The sequence below is a fragment of the Epinephelus lanceolatus genome, chromosome 7 (assembly GCF_041903045.1).
Source record: "Epinephelus lanceolatus isolate andai-2023 chromosome 7, ASM4190304v1, whole genome shotgun sequence".
NCBI lineage: Eukaryota > Metazoa > Chordata > Actinopteri > Perciformes > Serranidae > Epinephelus > Epinephelus lanceolatus.
The window spans coordinates 2,256,042-2,273,071 of NC_135740.1; the positions used below are offsets into that span (position 1 = coordinate 2,256,042).

Sequence of the window (17,030 nt, forward strand, 5' to 3'; positions counted from 1 at the left end):
GTTGTGTTTATGCTGTGTAGGCTCCTGTGTAAACTCCATGCATAAGTCACTATAAATATACATTGCCCATATTGTATAACCACTGCACATAGGGCTATTGTATAAAACCAGTTATTTACCCTTTTAACCATCCCAGTCACCAGTCTACTTAGATATAGATCTATGATCATTTGCCTTGTATTGTAGCATACATACTGCTGAAAATACGCTCCAATAAAGGCTAAATTGCAATATAATTTTAGCACTTCTGGTTGGACTCACACAATTGTCTTGTTCTATGTAATGATAAAGTTAATCTATGTCTATCACTCACTCACCTCGAACAACTCTCCCTCTGTTGGTGGGATTTGTCCCCTCGTCTCCTGGTGTCCTCTCGTCTCGTCTCCTCTCCTTCTGCGTTCTCCATCTAAATTACAAAGAATCTGAAAGCGTGAAGCAGGCAGCATGATCATGCTTTACTATTTTGTATGGCATTAAAGTCTGCTCTGGCTCAAATGAAGACTGCTCTGGTTCAGTAAGAAAAGCAAGCATAAAGTACCAAAGCTAGCCAAATGTTATCCTTGATACAACCTAGTTAATGTTGGCTACATGTACGTTAACGTTAGTGTAACCTGTGAGTGCAACCTTCACTTTGTAACAGAAATCTATGCTGCTGACCCCGGGTATAATATCTACGCTATCTAAGTCTGAGGTTCCTGTCAAATATCTTAGACCCAGGATCTTACAGTTCAGAATGATTACAGGCTTGCTCACTTCCAGATCAAATATTCACTAGGTTCTTTTAAGGAGATTGGCAGTAGCGGCTCTGCAGAGAGAGAGCAAATTAAGACCTCCAACCCACACAAACCACACACGACTCCAACTTATGAAAAGTAGCAAATCCTCTTTATATAGGTATTATGTTCAGTAAATTCTTTGTACCTTTTTACGTTCAGCACATTCCTTTAACAGAAATTTCCTTGTTTGGTACAAATAACTCAAATATACCACGAAAATAAAATAATATAAATCCCCAAAATAAATGTAGCCCAAAATATCAGTAAACCAAAAATAAGAAAATGGGCACTCAGTGCTCCAAAAATAATAACAAATGTGGTACCACTTCACTTTTTTTCCTTTGAATGTTCCTTTAACCTTGTCTGTCCACCCTGAGTTTCCTTATGACGTCAATTTCCTCAGTTTGTAGTTTATCTTTGGCCCAAGAACAAAAACCTGAGATCTCAGGAGAAAAAGCACAAAAAAAAAAAAAGTTCTCCTCAGTTGGATTTCCTACCACTCTCCTAAAACAGCAAATGTCCCAACGCGAAGAAGACATCCACGAGCAGCGGTGATGACCTTGACCACAGATGAGCAGCTCCTCGGATGTCACAACAGGATCGTTCCTCCAAAAAAACCAGCCTGCACACAAGTATACAGAGCAGTTAGCTTATCACATGCTATAAATTGTCTCTTTTAACTGTCCATCACTTGAAATAAAAATTGTGTTTGCATCTTCACCAGGTAAACCCCTACGACTGTAATCATGAACTAAATTGAATGTAAATATCTGCACATATCTGACCCTTTTAACATTTTTTTTTAAATACACACACATCAGCTTTTAAGCACACTAAATATGCACAATTGCCCAATGCGCTCTTCCAGGCCTCAATTAGACAAACAACACTGAGCAGCTAAAATAGCTTTTTACCATCGGCCATGTTCACATTGTGTCACACAACCTTATATCCTGACTGGTTTTTAGTTTCACAATCACTCTTAAGATGAAATAACACACAGTTCAATTGTTGCAGACAACCCTCGATGCTAATAGCTAGCTTCGTGTGGCTAACTCACCAGGATAATCCGGACAATGGCGGAAATACCGCCAGAGTTCTTCCTGAAGATTTCTCTCCACAGCTCCTCTTTTCCTCTCTCTGGCGACACGCCAGCTCTAACTTCAACAGTTTAACACAGTTTTAGTTTGTGTAACTCTGACCTTAAAGTCTTATTTTGCTGTTTCCAACTACAAACCACCTGCTGTAGCTGCGTGTTGCTGTGCAGAGACAAGACGAGAGACTCCTCCGTAGTGTCTGTGTGTGAGGCGTTCAGGGAACCTCTGGACATTTACAGCATCTACCAATAGGCTATACATGAGAGGCGTTTAGGGAACCTCTGGAAATTACAGCATCTACAGAAAATAACCTGGGTTACATTAGCTAGCTAGCCAATAACCGAATAATATAACCTCATAACCAAAAAGGGTGTATCGTTCATTTTCCATCAGACACAGTACACTGACGCTTTGGCTACATGTATTACAAACTTTGATTTTCGCCTTCACTGCTCGACGTTACGTTCCCAAGTCTCGACGGGGGCATTTTCATTAGTGTTCGATAGCTCCCAGTCTCTTAGGATACAGCGATTTATTCGCGGGCTTTGGCCCGTGCCAACTCAGCCCGCGTGCAACAGTGTTGCAACCAACGGCGCCTGTCAACTCAGCCCGCGACAGTCAAGCACACATCAAGCCCAACTGTACGCAGTTTGACAGCGTAGCGAGCAGACTAACGTTACCGTGTCTACTTGGTCGTATAAATGTTGCGAATTCGCTCCGATAACGACAACCCTCATCCCCTAAGAGTCAGAGAAGATGCAGAAGGTAAGTTGTATCTATCTACCTTATTTAGTTATGAGGCAGGCGGCTTCCTTGTCTTAAGAGAAGTAAGCGTTAGCATCTTACCTTAGTTAGTTTGTCGGACTTGCGAGTCCCACACACGCACCGTCTCGTCATTTTGCTGCCAGAGTGAAAGCTTGCCCGAAGCTCCTCTTTCCCGTTACTGAAAGGCGGGTTTGCAGGATGAGTGTGAGGCCAGTCACCTGTAACGTTAGCCTACATGGTGAGACTACTAGCTAGTAGCTGTAGGATCACAGAAAGTCCGCTATTTGTGCTGGCCACTTTTTTCATCACTTTCGATTTTGCCCGACTTTTTCTTTACACATTTAACATTGTGTATTTAGCAAAGACCATATAATATTGTAACGCAGATGCATAAAGCTAATATGCCTTTTGTTAAGCAGTAATGCAGTTTCTAATACGTCAGTGTTTACAATGATGTGATAGGCTCCCAGGCGCAGCGATATGGTGTAACAGAATAAGAGTTAGCCTGTGTGTGAGAGAGTTGTCTGCTGTCTGCCGTACTGCATAGATGTAGAGTTGAACCCTCCTCCGTCTGTGCCTGGGAGACACCTAAGAGGCCGTTTACACGTACACGGTGATTTTGATAAATGGAGACATCTTCCTTCGTTTGTGCCCTTCGTTTACACGCAAACGGAGATTTCTCCTCTGAAAACGAGTCTTTCTAAAAACTCCGGCCAGAGTGGAGATTTCGGAAAACTCCGGTTGCGCGTTTGCATGTAAACTGAGATAAACTGAGATAAACTGAGATAAACGGAGTTATAGGCAGCCGACGTCACAGTATGCGCCGGAACTTGCGCCTGTGTCAAAAGTGCGACCTATGTTGCTATGGTGACAATGGATACATGGAAGGCTTGAGTCTCTCGTTACACTGCCACCTACAGGTTTGGCATGCTCTTGTGTATATATACACGGGTAAGTGTAAACGAAGATCTTTTTGAAAACGGAGACGGTGAAATGTCCGTTTATGAAAATAGCCGGCAACGTGTAAACGGCCTCTAAGACAGCCTGCCTTGGCCTGATATGCTAAGAAAGATTGTACAAAGTCAAACACCGTGTTGGTGAGTGTTGTACCCATAGACGTATATACATAGACGCCGCATTGACTGCCGCTGCCTATTGGAGCTGACGTCCCAGCCGGCCGCCATCTTGGATGGGTCTCGCTTCACCTTCACAGTGCATTCACTTGTATTGAGGAAGGAGCTATATGCATAAGTAAAATAGAATAACTCACTGAATTTTCAACTGATTTTCACGCGGTTTGGTTTGTTACAAACGGCACACATGTAGTTATGATACAGGATGCTTGCGTACATCAAAAATGCGGGATTTCATGCTTTAATACTTTCTGCAGATAGCAACTGCATGTTATTTAGGTCACAACACAGTTCTTTCTTACATGTGTGTATATACAGTCCAGGCCAAAAGTTTGGACACACCTTCTCATTCAATGCGTTTTCTTTATTTTCATGACTATTTACATTGTAGATTCTCACTGAAGGCATCAAAACTATGAATGAAGACATGTGGAGTTATGTACTTAACAAAAAAAGGTGAAATAACTGAAAACATGTTTTATATTCTAGTTTCTTCAAAATAGCCACCCTTTGCTCTGATTACTGCTTTGCACACTCTTGGCATTCTCTCGATGAGCTTCAAGAGGTAGTCACCTGAAATGGTTTCCATTTCACAGGTGTGCCTTATCAGGGTTAATTAGTGGAATTTCTTGCTTTATCAACGGGGTTGGGACCATCAGCTGTGTTGTGCAGAAGTCAGGTTAATACACAGCCGACAGCCCTATTGGACAACAGTTAAAATTCATATTATGGCAAGAACCAATCAGCTAACTAAAGAAAAACGAGTGGCCATCATTACTTTAAGAAATGAAGGTCAGTCAGTCCGGAAAATTGCAAAAACTTTAAATGTGTCCCCAAGTGGAGTCGCAAAAACCATCAAGCGCTACAACGAAACTGGCACACATGAGGACCGACCCAGGAAAGGAAGACCAAGAGTCACCTCTGCTTCTGAGGATAAGTTCATCCGAGTCACCAGCCTCAGAAATGGCAAGTTAACAGCAGCTCAGATCAGAGACCAGATGAATGCCACACAGAGTTCTAGCAGCAGACCCATCTCTAGAACAACTGTTAAGAGGAGACTGTGCGAATCAGGCCTTCATGGTCAAATAGCTGCTAGGAAACCACTGCTAAGGAGAGGCAACAAGCAGAAGAGATTTGTTTGGGCCAAGAAACACAAGGAATGGACATTAGACCAGTGGAAATCTGTGCTTTGGTCTGATGAGTCCAAATTTGAGATCTTTGGTTCCAACCGCCGTGTCTTTGTGAGACGCAGAAAAGGTGAACGGATGGATTCCACATGCCTGGTTCCCACTGTGAAGCATGGAGGAGGAGGTGTGATGGTGTGGGGGTGTTTTGCTGGTGACACTGTTGGGGATTTATTCAAAATTGAAGGCACACTGAACCAGCATGGCTACCACAGCATCCTGCAGCGACATGCCATCCCATCCGGTTTGCGTTTAGTTGGACGATCATTTATTTTTCAACAGGACAATGACCCCAAACACACCTCCAGGCTGTGTAAGGGCTATTTGACCAAGAAGGAGAGTGATGGAGTGCTGCGGCAGATGACCTGGCCTCCACAGTCACCGGACCTGAACCCAATCGAGATGGTTTGGGGTGAGCTGGACCGCAGAGTGAAGGCAAAGGGGCCAACAAGTGCTAAACACCTCTGAGAACTCCTTCAAGACTGTTGGAAAACCATTTCAGGTGACTACCTCTTGAAGCTCATCGAGAGAATGCCAAGAGTGTGCAAAGCAGTAATCAGAGCAAAGGGTGGCTATTTTGAAGAAACTAGAATATAAAACATGTTTTCAGTTATTTCACCTTTTTTTGTTAAGTACATAACTCCACGTGTTCATTCATAGTTTTGATGCTTTCAGTGAGAATCTACAATGTAAATAATCATGAAAATAAAGAAAACGCATTGAATGAGAAGGTGTGTCCAAACTTTTGGCCTGTACTGTATATATATATATATATATAGAGAGAGAGAGAGAGAGATGTATATACTGTATAAACACAATATACACAATACAATACATAGTATAGCATATTATGTATAGCACACCTTTGTGCACATATTCACTTTTCCACCAGCTGTGCTGCAAATATCCCCTGCTGCTCATCCTTCTGTATCTTTTTTCAAATTATCTTGACCACAGTCCAATTTTCATAGTTATAATACCAATAGGTCTGATGGCTGTGTGGGTATAAAAGAGTGAGTCTGAGAAATAAACTCAACGAACAATCAAGCATTTTCTTTATTAAAATATATTAATAAATGTATTAATATGCTATACTATGTTTTGTATTGGTATATTGTGTTTATACAGTATGTTTACACAGTATATATATATATATATATATATATATATATATATATATATATGTCTATCGCACTCTGGGGTTGAGGTGAATAAAAGAACTGTGTTGTGACCTAAATAACATGCTGTTGCTATCTGCAGAAAGTATTAAAGCATGAAATCCCGCATTTTTGATGTACGAAAGCATCCTGTATCATAACTACATGTGTGCCGTTTGTAACAAACCAAACCGTGTGAAAATCAGTTGAAAATTCAGTGAGTTATTCTGTTTTACTTATGCATACAGCTCCTTCCTCAATAGAAGTGAATGCACTGTGGAGGCGAAGCAAGACCCATCCAAGATGGCGGCCGGCTGGGACGCGCTCAGGCAGTCAATGCGGCATCTATGTATATGTCTATGGTTGTACCTGCCTTGAAGAAGTGCTCAGTAAACCGTTGAACTGAATTCCCTTGTCATGACAATTCTTCCCCGCCTCCACTGATGGTAAAGAGTTTTAAGATCACAACAACATTTAACATGTAAAGTGTCCCAAAGGAATGGTAAGCAAAATCTTTTTTGCTCCATAAGACCGTTTTAAACCATTATAAAAGATCACACTGCTTGCGTTGTCATGGCAACATGTAAACAGTGCTCTTAGCAGTGCCTGCAAAATATATGGAAATAATGACATAAAATGTCTCTTCTATTTCTTTTTTTAATGTAGCCTATATTCAATGTAAAGAATATTTTATATATATATATATATATATATATATATATATATATATATATATATATATATAATTGTTATTATTATTAGACTACTTTTTTATCTATTTATTATTAAGGCTATTGTGTGCTGTGACTGATTTAGGCTATCTTTCATCATTGTTTAACATTAATGTTATATGGAGAAAATAGAAAGCCTTTTTATTTTCTTTACAGACTGCTTTGCTTTTGTGCCTCTTAAGTTCACAATGAGGAGGACTCTGATGAAGGCAATGAGTTGCAAGACTATGCCTATGAAAAGGATGAAGAGCAAGACATGCCTCAGCCAGACGAGGACATCATGGGCATAGATATTGAGGAAGCTCCTGAGCCAGAAGGCATTGATGATGCTGAAAATGAAATGGTAGGCTAATAACAAACCTAGATTTTGCTTTACACTTTTACTGCCATCTATACAGTCCAATTGATACACTGTGATAATGCATTGCTTTTTACTCTATGCGGTCTTAGGACTGTACAACTGAAGGTTAGGCTACTCACAAAATTACTATATGTCAAGAAAATAACACAACAATACATCATTGCCACATTAATTATTGCTGTAATGTTTATTAAGGGATATGTCATATGTTTATGTATGTTTGCTTATACCTTGCCTCTACAGGTGGATCTATATCCATTCAATTCCTTCACTGAGGCATCCCTGAGCCTGTTCTTTGAAACCTCTGGCATTTCAGAGAGCAATTTTTCTAGCTTACTAGAAATCCTGTCACACGACAGTTTCAAGAAGGAGGACGTACCACCAAATGTCAGTGTTTTCAAGGTAGGCAAAGCAAAGTTGGACACCATGGCGCTCTAGCATCAGCTTTCCATTGGGCACTCACATAGGGTCCTGTTAATGACTGTAAGTAAAGAAATAGGCTTGTTTTAAGATACTGTACTCATGTAATTTGACTGTCTTCCCCATTTCAGAAGATAAGGAAAAACCTACCAAAGGTGCCTATTAGTGTACATGGTGATGATTCCCATTTCTACCACTTTAATATGGAGAAGACAGTGGACAACATCTTAAAAAACAATATGCACATGGCCAAAATGACATTTGTGCCAGTGACCGACTGCCACAGGGGCGCCTTCAATTCAAGGCTCTTTCATCAGAGCAAGCTCTTTTGCATACAGTCTGTCAAGACAAATGTGGGCAAGGTAAACTCTAATTTTTTAAAAAGCGCACACCAAAAAAGATGCAGGTCATCATTTTATGTAGGCTTTTTTTTTTTTTTTTTTTCAGGTAACTGCACTTGACATCATCAGGATTAACACGGACCGGAGAGCACAACTTGGAAGAGTGGAGTCAATCGCTTTTGATAGCTCTAAAAGGAACCTGGTCCTTAGGTGCAGGCTGCTGTTCCGTGGCCTGGAGATGAGAAATCACCAGCAGTATCACCATATAACACCAGTCAGAGAACAAATTTTCATCTCTGACGCCATTGAGTCCATCACACTAGATGATGTGGTGAGAAAAATGCCACAGATCCAACAGTACACTGGCCACTACTTGTACAGCAGCCACTCTGCCACAGCTTTTGCAGAGCCAAGCAGCAGGTTCATCAGAGATGCATCAACTCTCCCTGCTCATTGCAGTGAGGGACAGCAACAAAGAGACCTTCCCACAGGTACAGTAGAACTTTTCATGGTCAATGGACATGAATAATATGTTCAGTCGAAAGAGTGAGACTGATGTAGCTAAGATGAACATGAACATGTATGAAGTAGCCTAATTATTGTTTTCTCTAAGGAGTACCAGTGCTCCCGCTGTACAGCCATTTATATTTTGATGGGTTTGGGCTGTACAGGCGGAAGTACCATTCTACCAATGGGATGTACTTTTCCCTTGGTAATTTGCCTCGTTCTGAGAGGGCAAAAAGGGAACACATGGGCATCATAGGCCTCAGAGGACCAGGTAGCATGGTCACTACATTTAGATACAAATAGTTAATTGTTTAAATCATGGCCTATGTAGGATTTGATACAGTTTATCTTCTTTCCAAATCAGGAACATCATTTCAGCAGTGTATGGATGCCATTTCACCATACATAGAGAAACTGCAGGAAGGTTATTATGCTGACTGCCCTTACTATGGGGGTGAGGTGTTTGTTTGTGGAGGAATTGGCGAGATCAATGCAGACATACCCCAGGCAAACCACTGTGCCAACTGTTTGTCATCCACTGCAAACAAAAGGTTAGATTAATTATTACTTCACAAGTTATTTGGTTTTATTGTTTATTGTGAAAAATCTTAAAAATGTATTCCTAATCCCTTTTACTTTGCCCTCTCTTAGATGTAGGTTTTGCACGGTTGACAAGGCTGACCTCTCCAACCCACAGGTGGCCAGTGAAGCACCCCGCAGGACAAAGGCCAACACAAACAACATTATCGCCGCCATGTCTGAAATGGGTGTTGTGGAGAGGAAACAACATGAAACAGAGACTGGGACCCTGTATAGCCCGAACAACCAGCTGTTCTCCGATGGCATTGTCATTGAACCACACATTCAGGTAAATGTTTTAATGTATCTGTAGCCACAATGAAGCTCTGAGCAACCATACTAATGGACTGAACATGTCCTGCTCTACCTTGCGTTGAAAGGATTGAAATAGGAAGCATGTATGATGGAAACCATGTAAAAACAATACTACGGTTGGCTTTGTATTTTGTTTCAGACAAGGATCGATCACTTCCACCTCGATGCTCTTGGTGTTGGAAGACTGCAAATAAGTCTGATTTGGGGCAACATGAAGACACAAGTCCAACGGTTCCTCAGTGATCTGATTGTTGCGATCGACAGACCTCATTGGCTCAAGCAGGTAATAAAGTTATATAGATAACCAGTGCATTTACTCAGGGACAGTCCACCCAAAGATGATGTTTTTGCATGTTCATTTTAAATTGATATATCCGTTATAGCTTTTTGTGCTATGCAGAGATTAAATTAATTACACAACACATTATTCTTTCAGCTCCCAGATCTTCATCACTTGGCATGTGCCACTGGCTGTGAGGTGCTCCATCTTATTCAGATGTGGACCATAATAACCAGAGATGTTTTGTGTTGCCCTGAGGCATTTACAGCAGCCTCTGCTGAATATATTGGCCACAACAACTGCCGCCTTGTCACCAAAGCCAACATCTTGCTGAGTGGCTACTTGTCTTCAATCCGATCGGCAAGTCTAACTGACGAGGAGGCAAGGCAACTCCATTTAGATATACTGGGCCACCCCATGATTGGTGACTGCAACCGCTTTGAGCGATACCACCACAGGATCAAGGATATGGGTAAGTAAATTTCCCTGACATTTCATTTGCTAGGCCCTACAGGTGCTTGAAGCTCACTGTCTTAATATGCATGTTGTACTTCAGTTATCGCTCACAAGAATGGCGTCAGTATCGAGAAAACAGTGGTGAAGAGGATTGCAGTGTTGGATGCCCTTTGCACATTGTCAACACCAAATGATGGAGCAGCATAAAATACATCTGTCCACGGGCTTCCAGGCTACACCCCTGTTTACAGGCCATCGGGATCAGTCACACTGATATCTGCCGCTGAACTTCGGCAAAGACGTGGGCTTGGTAGGAAAATCTATTGCAAAATATGTTACTAAAATAAATTACTAAAATAATTGTATTGCTTGTTAACATATTCCTGCGTGTCAGTTCTACCAATAATGTCTAAAATGACAGTAACAAGATCCTTTACTTTATTCTAACTCATTTCTTAACAGGCTTACAGCTTGGAAACCAAATGCCAGAGTTATCCCATCTGTAAGTGGCAAAATGATGCGGCAGCCGGACCTCATGGAGAGGATGGGGGATAGAGTCCTGACATGGGAACAGATCTTCCTTGGACCCAAGGTATGATCATTGTAGTTGATAATTCTCAGTCTAGTACACGAAAATGCATATTAATAAATGAGTATTATCTTCATGTATGGAAGCATTCTTTGTATCATATGCTGTTATTTCCTAGGTTTGGATAAGGGGGAAGCCTGTCATCACCATCATTGACAACCCTCTTTCTGGGCAACCGGAGAGATGCATGAAACACCAGAGTGCTACACTGTCCCCACAAAAATACAAGTATGTTATCAATGTGTTTAATAGCGGTAGCAATGTATTGAATTGAGAAACTTGTATTCAATGTATTATTAGATTAGATTAGATTAGATTAGATTAGATAGTACTCTATTAATCCCTTTGGAAAATTCCTCAGGGAAATTAGAATTCCAATAGCTGTTACAAAAAGTAGATAAAAAGATACATAAAAAAGATAGATATAAACAAAAATATAAATAAAAACAAATATAAACAAAATAAAATAAATAAAAAATATTAATAATAATAATAGAATAAAAGAAAAGAAATAAATGAAATATGGCTACTAGCTGGCTACTGGCTACCGGCCACTGCTCCTTCCCGTCCTCTGTCCCCCCACCACTCCTCCTCCCCCAGAACCAGGAGCCTCCCTTGAAAAGCTGATGAAACTGGCTCTTGGTAGCATTTTTTGAGAAAAAAAACAGTCTGCCGGTAGCTTTGGAACTGCCTCTTGGTAGCGTTGATAGTTAAAACAAATATCCATGGGCTATATAAAACAAAAGAAATGTCTTCATAAGAAGAGCAGAAAGGTCAAAAAGATAGGAAAAGTCTAAAATCTGTACAAAATTGTTTAAAAATTGGAGAAAAAACTAAAAAAAAAAAAGAGCTAAAAAAACTGGAGAGCTATTGGCGAGGCAGCCATTTACATCCAGCGCCATGGCAACAACACAAATTATATTAAATTAATTCTAAATTATTTTATTATTTATATTATATATTATAATAAATTATATTATTAAATTAAATTATAACAAATTATAGCACAGCATTTGTACCAGCAACACAATAGTATTGCATAGTGTTTCCTAGATGCTGTGCATCCTTTCATGGATTAGGCCCTTAGAAATTTATCTAAAGAAATGGAAATACCCCTTTTATAATAAACCTTTTTATATAAACCCAAGTGTGTTTAACATATATTATCTCATTCTCAGATTTGATATAAAGACTATCAAAGTTGGCTCATTTGTGGAGACAGCCCCCCTCAACCCAACCCATGTGAACAACAGGCAACCAGTGAAAATCACCGCCATATGGGCTACCATCTCAGGTAAAGTAGTCAAAAGATCTTGAATAAAATATGTAAAGAAGATTACAGAGGAACCAGGCAATGTGAACCCATAACATAATGCTTAATGCTATCGTGTTAGGTTAAGCAGTTATACTAAAGATATTGATGTAACCCATAGCTAAATGCATGATGTTTTTTTTCCCCAGATAATCCGCCGGTCCTGTTTGAGGGGACCATCTTCCTGCCACAACACAGAGAAGATACCCTGACAGGCTGCAAAGAGTATCAAGAAGGAGGAAAACTACTCTTTCCGACAGCAGCCATCACTGACACCCTCCTGTTCCTCCACCACAAATGCTTCTGGGAACCAAATCAACACCTAGGGATCGGGACAAAGTCCACTGCCACCAATGGACAATACTGTCAAATTGTTGACAAAAAAATCATTCACAATCCCAGGAACAAATGGTACCTTAAGAACACATTCCTACACTCTCATACAGAGTAAACACTCCATCAGTACAGTGGGCGTTCATAGAATGTCTGGGGGCGCTAGAAGCAAAATCTTTAAATGGGGGGTGTTGAGGTGTTTTCCGTGGGGGCATATGTCAATGCCAATTTCATCCTACAGATAACTCATTTTCATCATTTTATCATTAGACTTGCTTCACTATCATTTCAGTTTTTCAAATTATCATCCCCCAAAAAGGCCTTCTCTCCTAAAAACAAGACATGCACATGAGCCGAGAGATTAACAGCCTTTTCTTTTCTTTTCAGTCACGTGACTAGAATGCCCCTTTGAAGGGGGATGTAAGGTGAAGTGATGGCACATCATATTTAGTCTATGTGAGCTACTAGTAGTATATAGGGACCAGCTTTGCGCGTGCACGTGAAATGCGCGTGCGTGCGCGTGCACGTGAACCGCGCGTGCGTGTGTGCACGCGAAACGTGCGTGCGTTGCCCCCCCCCTCACACACGCCCCTCCCCCAATCCCCTCCCCCACAAACGTCATATGAAATCCTGCTCTCATTGGTTAAACATAGCGCCTCCTTCTGGGGGTGGTTCCGAATGAAACCGTAGCTATTGGCTAATCAAAAGCCCCTCCTTGCGGCCGGATGTAGGTGGTGTGCATATATATACAAGGGATTTTCTCAGCAGGACATCCTCAACTTCTCGGACGGCGAAGCTACGGCGGGAGGAACTCTGATTTTTTTTTTTCTTCAACGATCGCCTGTATTCTGCAAGACGTTTCTGCAACCATGTCTTCCTGCACCAGCAACAGTGGCATCGGGTCAAGCGACCGCCCAGGTATGTCTAATGACCCGGCGACGGTTGTGGATGCTCGGGCCCCTTACAAGAAAAGGAGACGTGTAGGAAGTGGTCTCGTTACTCCGGAGAATCGTGAATTTGAGCTAGAGCTGGAGGGGGTTAATGGGTATGTTTACAATGTTAAATATCAGGACTCTGTCGTTACACTCAGTGCGGCCACCGGTCGCAGTGTGGTTCCAGGCGTTGAAACATGGACGGTCAGTTTGATGCATAGAGATTGGAAATTGTTTTGGTCAGAGGTCTGCCCTGACCTAGACCAACCCGGTTTCCCAGAGAGTATTTATGTCTCGCAGTGGGTCAGCAAAACGGGCCCCGAGATGTACCGCGTCGAGACGGATCGTTTTAACAAACGGCGGGAGGACTTTATTTTTCTCAGTGTGTGCAAAGATCGAGAATCTGTGATCGCGAGCAGAGGCCGCGACGCATGGGGACAACAACCCTACCCTCTTACACTTCAAGAGCGTGACGACTGGTTTAAAACTGTTTTCTTTATTCAGTGGTGCGACTGGAGATCTCTGCAGAAATTGTTTGACGAAGCTGACAAGGGCATCAGAAGAGACAGGATCCTCTCTTCTTATCAGAGTGTTAGAAAACGTCTTCTTTTCGATGATGCGCAGGCTAATGCGCGGGGTAGTCACCTTCCTTCCCTGTGCCGCCCGAAAATCATCAGACACGTCGACTACTGATAAAGCCTAGGTTAGCATAACTTTTGTATATTTTTTTTTTTGTCATTTTAAATTATGATAAACGGTGTATAAGATTTTAATGTTTTTTTCTGTTGTTTTTTTTTTTTTTTTTTTTTACAGGTAGTGTCCTTATCAACACCTGTGACGACGATGATACTAGAGGGTGTTGGGAAAACGATTGCGGTGGTGTGGAACCCTGCACACCTCATATGAAGTCGCATGAGGCGCTGCATGTGAAGAAGAAGGAGAAGAAGAAGAAGGAGGAGAAGGGACATGTCTCGACACTGTCCCTGACAAAAGACGACGTGGACACGATCAAAGACTTTCTATCACGCTGCCAGTATCACGCAGGGTGGGAAAAAACAAAAGCTCTCTGCAGCGGGTGTAAAATCAGCCACCCGAGTCAGCGTCATCACTCTTGCTTGTTTGAATTTGATCAGATCAGATGTATGTATTTTGACCAGATTCTGGACTCTGTATTCAAGCAGTCTCTAGGAAAAGCTCTACATTACCTGTTTGCGCAGATATCACCGGGGGCTTTCTCACAAGACAGGCTTTTAGGAGCGGCCGAGACTCTGAGACACTATCTCAGACCCGGATGTGACGGAATATCTGCCAACGAGGAAATGGAGACGATGGAGGACCACAAGCACGAGACCGCTTTACGCAACGCCTTCACCGTGTGGACCAAGTGCTGCTGCTGCTGCATATCGACAGATTTGTAATATTTACCACAGAAAAAATGATGTTGTTGTTTGGGATCACAATAGCCACGTATCTTTTGTCGTGGAAAAGACGCCATGCCATGAACAGACTGACATCACTTCTGTACGGGGTAATTACCGGTGACTGTGTCCCACGCGACTGTGTTACATTCAACAACCATTTAAACGATATAAGGACAAATGTTATAAATTGGAATGATACCGTGTGTGCGGCAGCACACAGTTCATCAGCGGTTAAAGATGTGGTAACAGCATATTTCACAAACTGTAATGAGTCTGAGGCGTTTGCAACAGGCCACGTTATTTGTCTTTGTGCATTTCTTTGTGATGCGTGTGTTTTGATGATTAAAAATGGTGTGCCATTAGATGTTTGTGATGCAGTTCAGCACCTAGTGCGACACATGATAGACAGAGATGTGACGGTGTGTGTAAAATACCTAAACATGTTGAAAAACCATAAATAAATAAATAAAAGACGGTGTGTCGACCTCATTTTGGCCACTTGTGTTGTTGACTGAATATGGAGCGCACGCTAGACAAGATTTACCACGACCCCGCACACCCAGGGGGTCTTGGAGGTGTACAAAAACTTTGCGACGCTGTTAGAAAATGCACTGGGGAGGCTCCGGTGATGCCTGAAGTAAAGCGTTACTTGCAGGGGCAAGATGTGTATACCCTCCACGCTAGAGCAGCTGTACACTTCCCTAGAAATAGGGTGTTGGTTAGCGGTATTGACAAACAGTTCCAGGCCGATCTGGTGGACATGAGTGAATATTCAGCAGAAAATGACAATGTGCGCTACCTGCTGACATGTATCGATGTATTTTCTAAATATGCATGGGTTAGGTGTCTTAAAAACAAGACCGGTACATCTGTTGCAAAGGCGTTTGAAGACATTTTGAACGAAGGCCGCATACCTGTAAAACTCCAAACCGATCAGGGGACAGAGTTTTATAACAAACAGTTTCAACACCTAATGGAGGTGTATAAAATTAAACATTTCTCTACCTCAAACGAGACTAAGGCTAGCACGGTTGAACGTTTCAACAGAACATTTAAGACCCGCATGTGGAGATATCTAACGTCTGTTAATTCGCGTAGATATGTTGATGTCGTCCAGGACCTCGTCAACGCTTACAACAAGTCTCACCACAGATCGATAAAGATGGCCCCATCCGATGTAAACAAAGACAACGAGAAGCTCGTCTTTAACACGCTGTACAAGGAGAAGAAGAAACCGCCGAGGATCGTATCGTTCAAATATAATGTAGGGGACACTGTGAGAATATCAAAACTCCGAGGGGTGTTTAGAAAAGGTTATGAACAAACATATACAGACGAGTTTTTTACAATAACTAGGCGCATAGCCCGTGACCAGCCTGTGTATAGAATATCAGATTGCTCGGGTGATGAGGTAAAAGGCGCATTTTACGAGCCTGAGCTACAGCCGGTAATCATTGACAAAAACAAGGTGTTTAAAATAGAGAAAATAATATCCAGAAAAACTATAGGCCGGAAAAAGATGGCGCTTGTGAAATGGTTGGGGTGGCCTGAGAAATTTAACTCGTGGGTCTCTGAAAAGGACATCGTTGACGTGTAATATATATATATATATATATATATATATATATATATATATATCACGGGGCGTTATCTGTTTACACAGCCACTTTGGAATTGTCGCACGTCCCAACAACATCAAGAAGATGGAGAACAAGAACGGATTTTATGTCACGTTACCGAGTAATGCATCGCTACACGTGTATCCTAATAACAAGATATGGCGCTACCGAACAAAATTAGCAAAACCGATCGTTCTGAGCGAACCGTACGAGGTGGGGGTTATTGAACTTCAGTACCCTAGGGTGTGGTCAACGTTCCCTGCTTCTGACGCGGACGTGTTAATATACGACAGTAAAACCAACCAGACAGCCACTATAACACTGTTTGCAGGGTTTTACGACTCCATTCCCAGAATACTAAAAGAATTTAATGCTAAATGCATCGGCAACCCGATAACATCGCGCTTAGGTCTTCAATATAACAACATTACAAATCATGTTTATTTTTCGGGAGGAGAAGGATATAAGGTGACGTTCCGCGGGAAACTGGCCGAAATATTGGGTTTTAAGCCCGGTGAGCCGTTTGAGATACCGGTGACCCCTATTTTTAAGAAAATCTACGCCAGTCCTCACCCCGCAGATATTTTTGGGGGAGTTTATAATATATACGTTTACAGCGATATCGTTGATTATCAGCTAGTGGGAGACAGCCACGCGCCGCTCCTCCGATGTATAAATATAACGCCGGAGGTAGGTCGTATGCCCACTCTGACATATGACAA

The 17,030-nt window shown here is 41.8% G+C and overlaps 1 protein-coding gene and 1 long non-coding RNA gene across 2 annotated transcripts; both read left to right on the forward strand.

Annotated features, from left to right (window-relative positions):
• Positions 1–2,197: 2,197 nt before the first annotated feature.
• Positions 2,198–12,900, forward strand: LOC144463777 (uncharacterized). The gene is made up of 15 exons (XM_078169167.1): positions 2,198–2,638; positions 7,026–7,186; positions 7,448–7,606; positions 7,756–7,986; positions 8,072–8,456; positions 8,579–8,743; positions 8,837–9,023; positions 9,124–9,340; positions 9,506–9,649; positions 9,803–10,118; positions 10,203–10,412; positions 10,565–10,694; positions 10,810–10,919; positions 11,870–11,985; positions 12,153–12,900. Exons 1-11 carry the CDS (start codon positions 2,575–2,577, stop codon positions 10,307–10,309), a joined length of 2,136 nt encoding a protein of 711 aa, XP_078025293.1. The 5' UTR covers positions 2,198–2,574; the 3' UTR covers positions 10,310–10,412; positions 10,565–10,694; positions 10,810–10,919; positions 11,870–11,985; positions 12,153–12,900.
• A 36-nt stretch (positions 12,901–12,936) lies between these two features.
• LOC144463778 (uncharacterized) lies at positions 12,937–15,178 on the forward strand. The gene is made up of 2 exons (XR_013491781.1): positions 12,937–13,971; positions 14,082–15,178. It is a non-coding gene; the product is annotated as an uncharacterized LOC144463778 (long non-coding RNA).
• Positions 15,179–17,030: the final 1,852 nt, after the last annotated feature.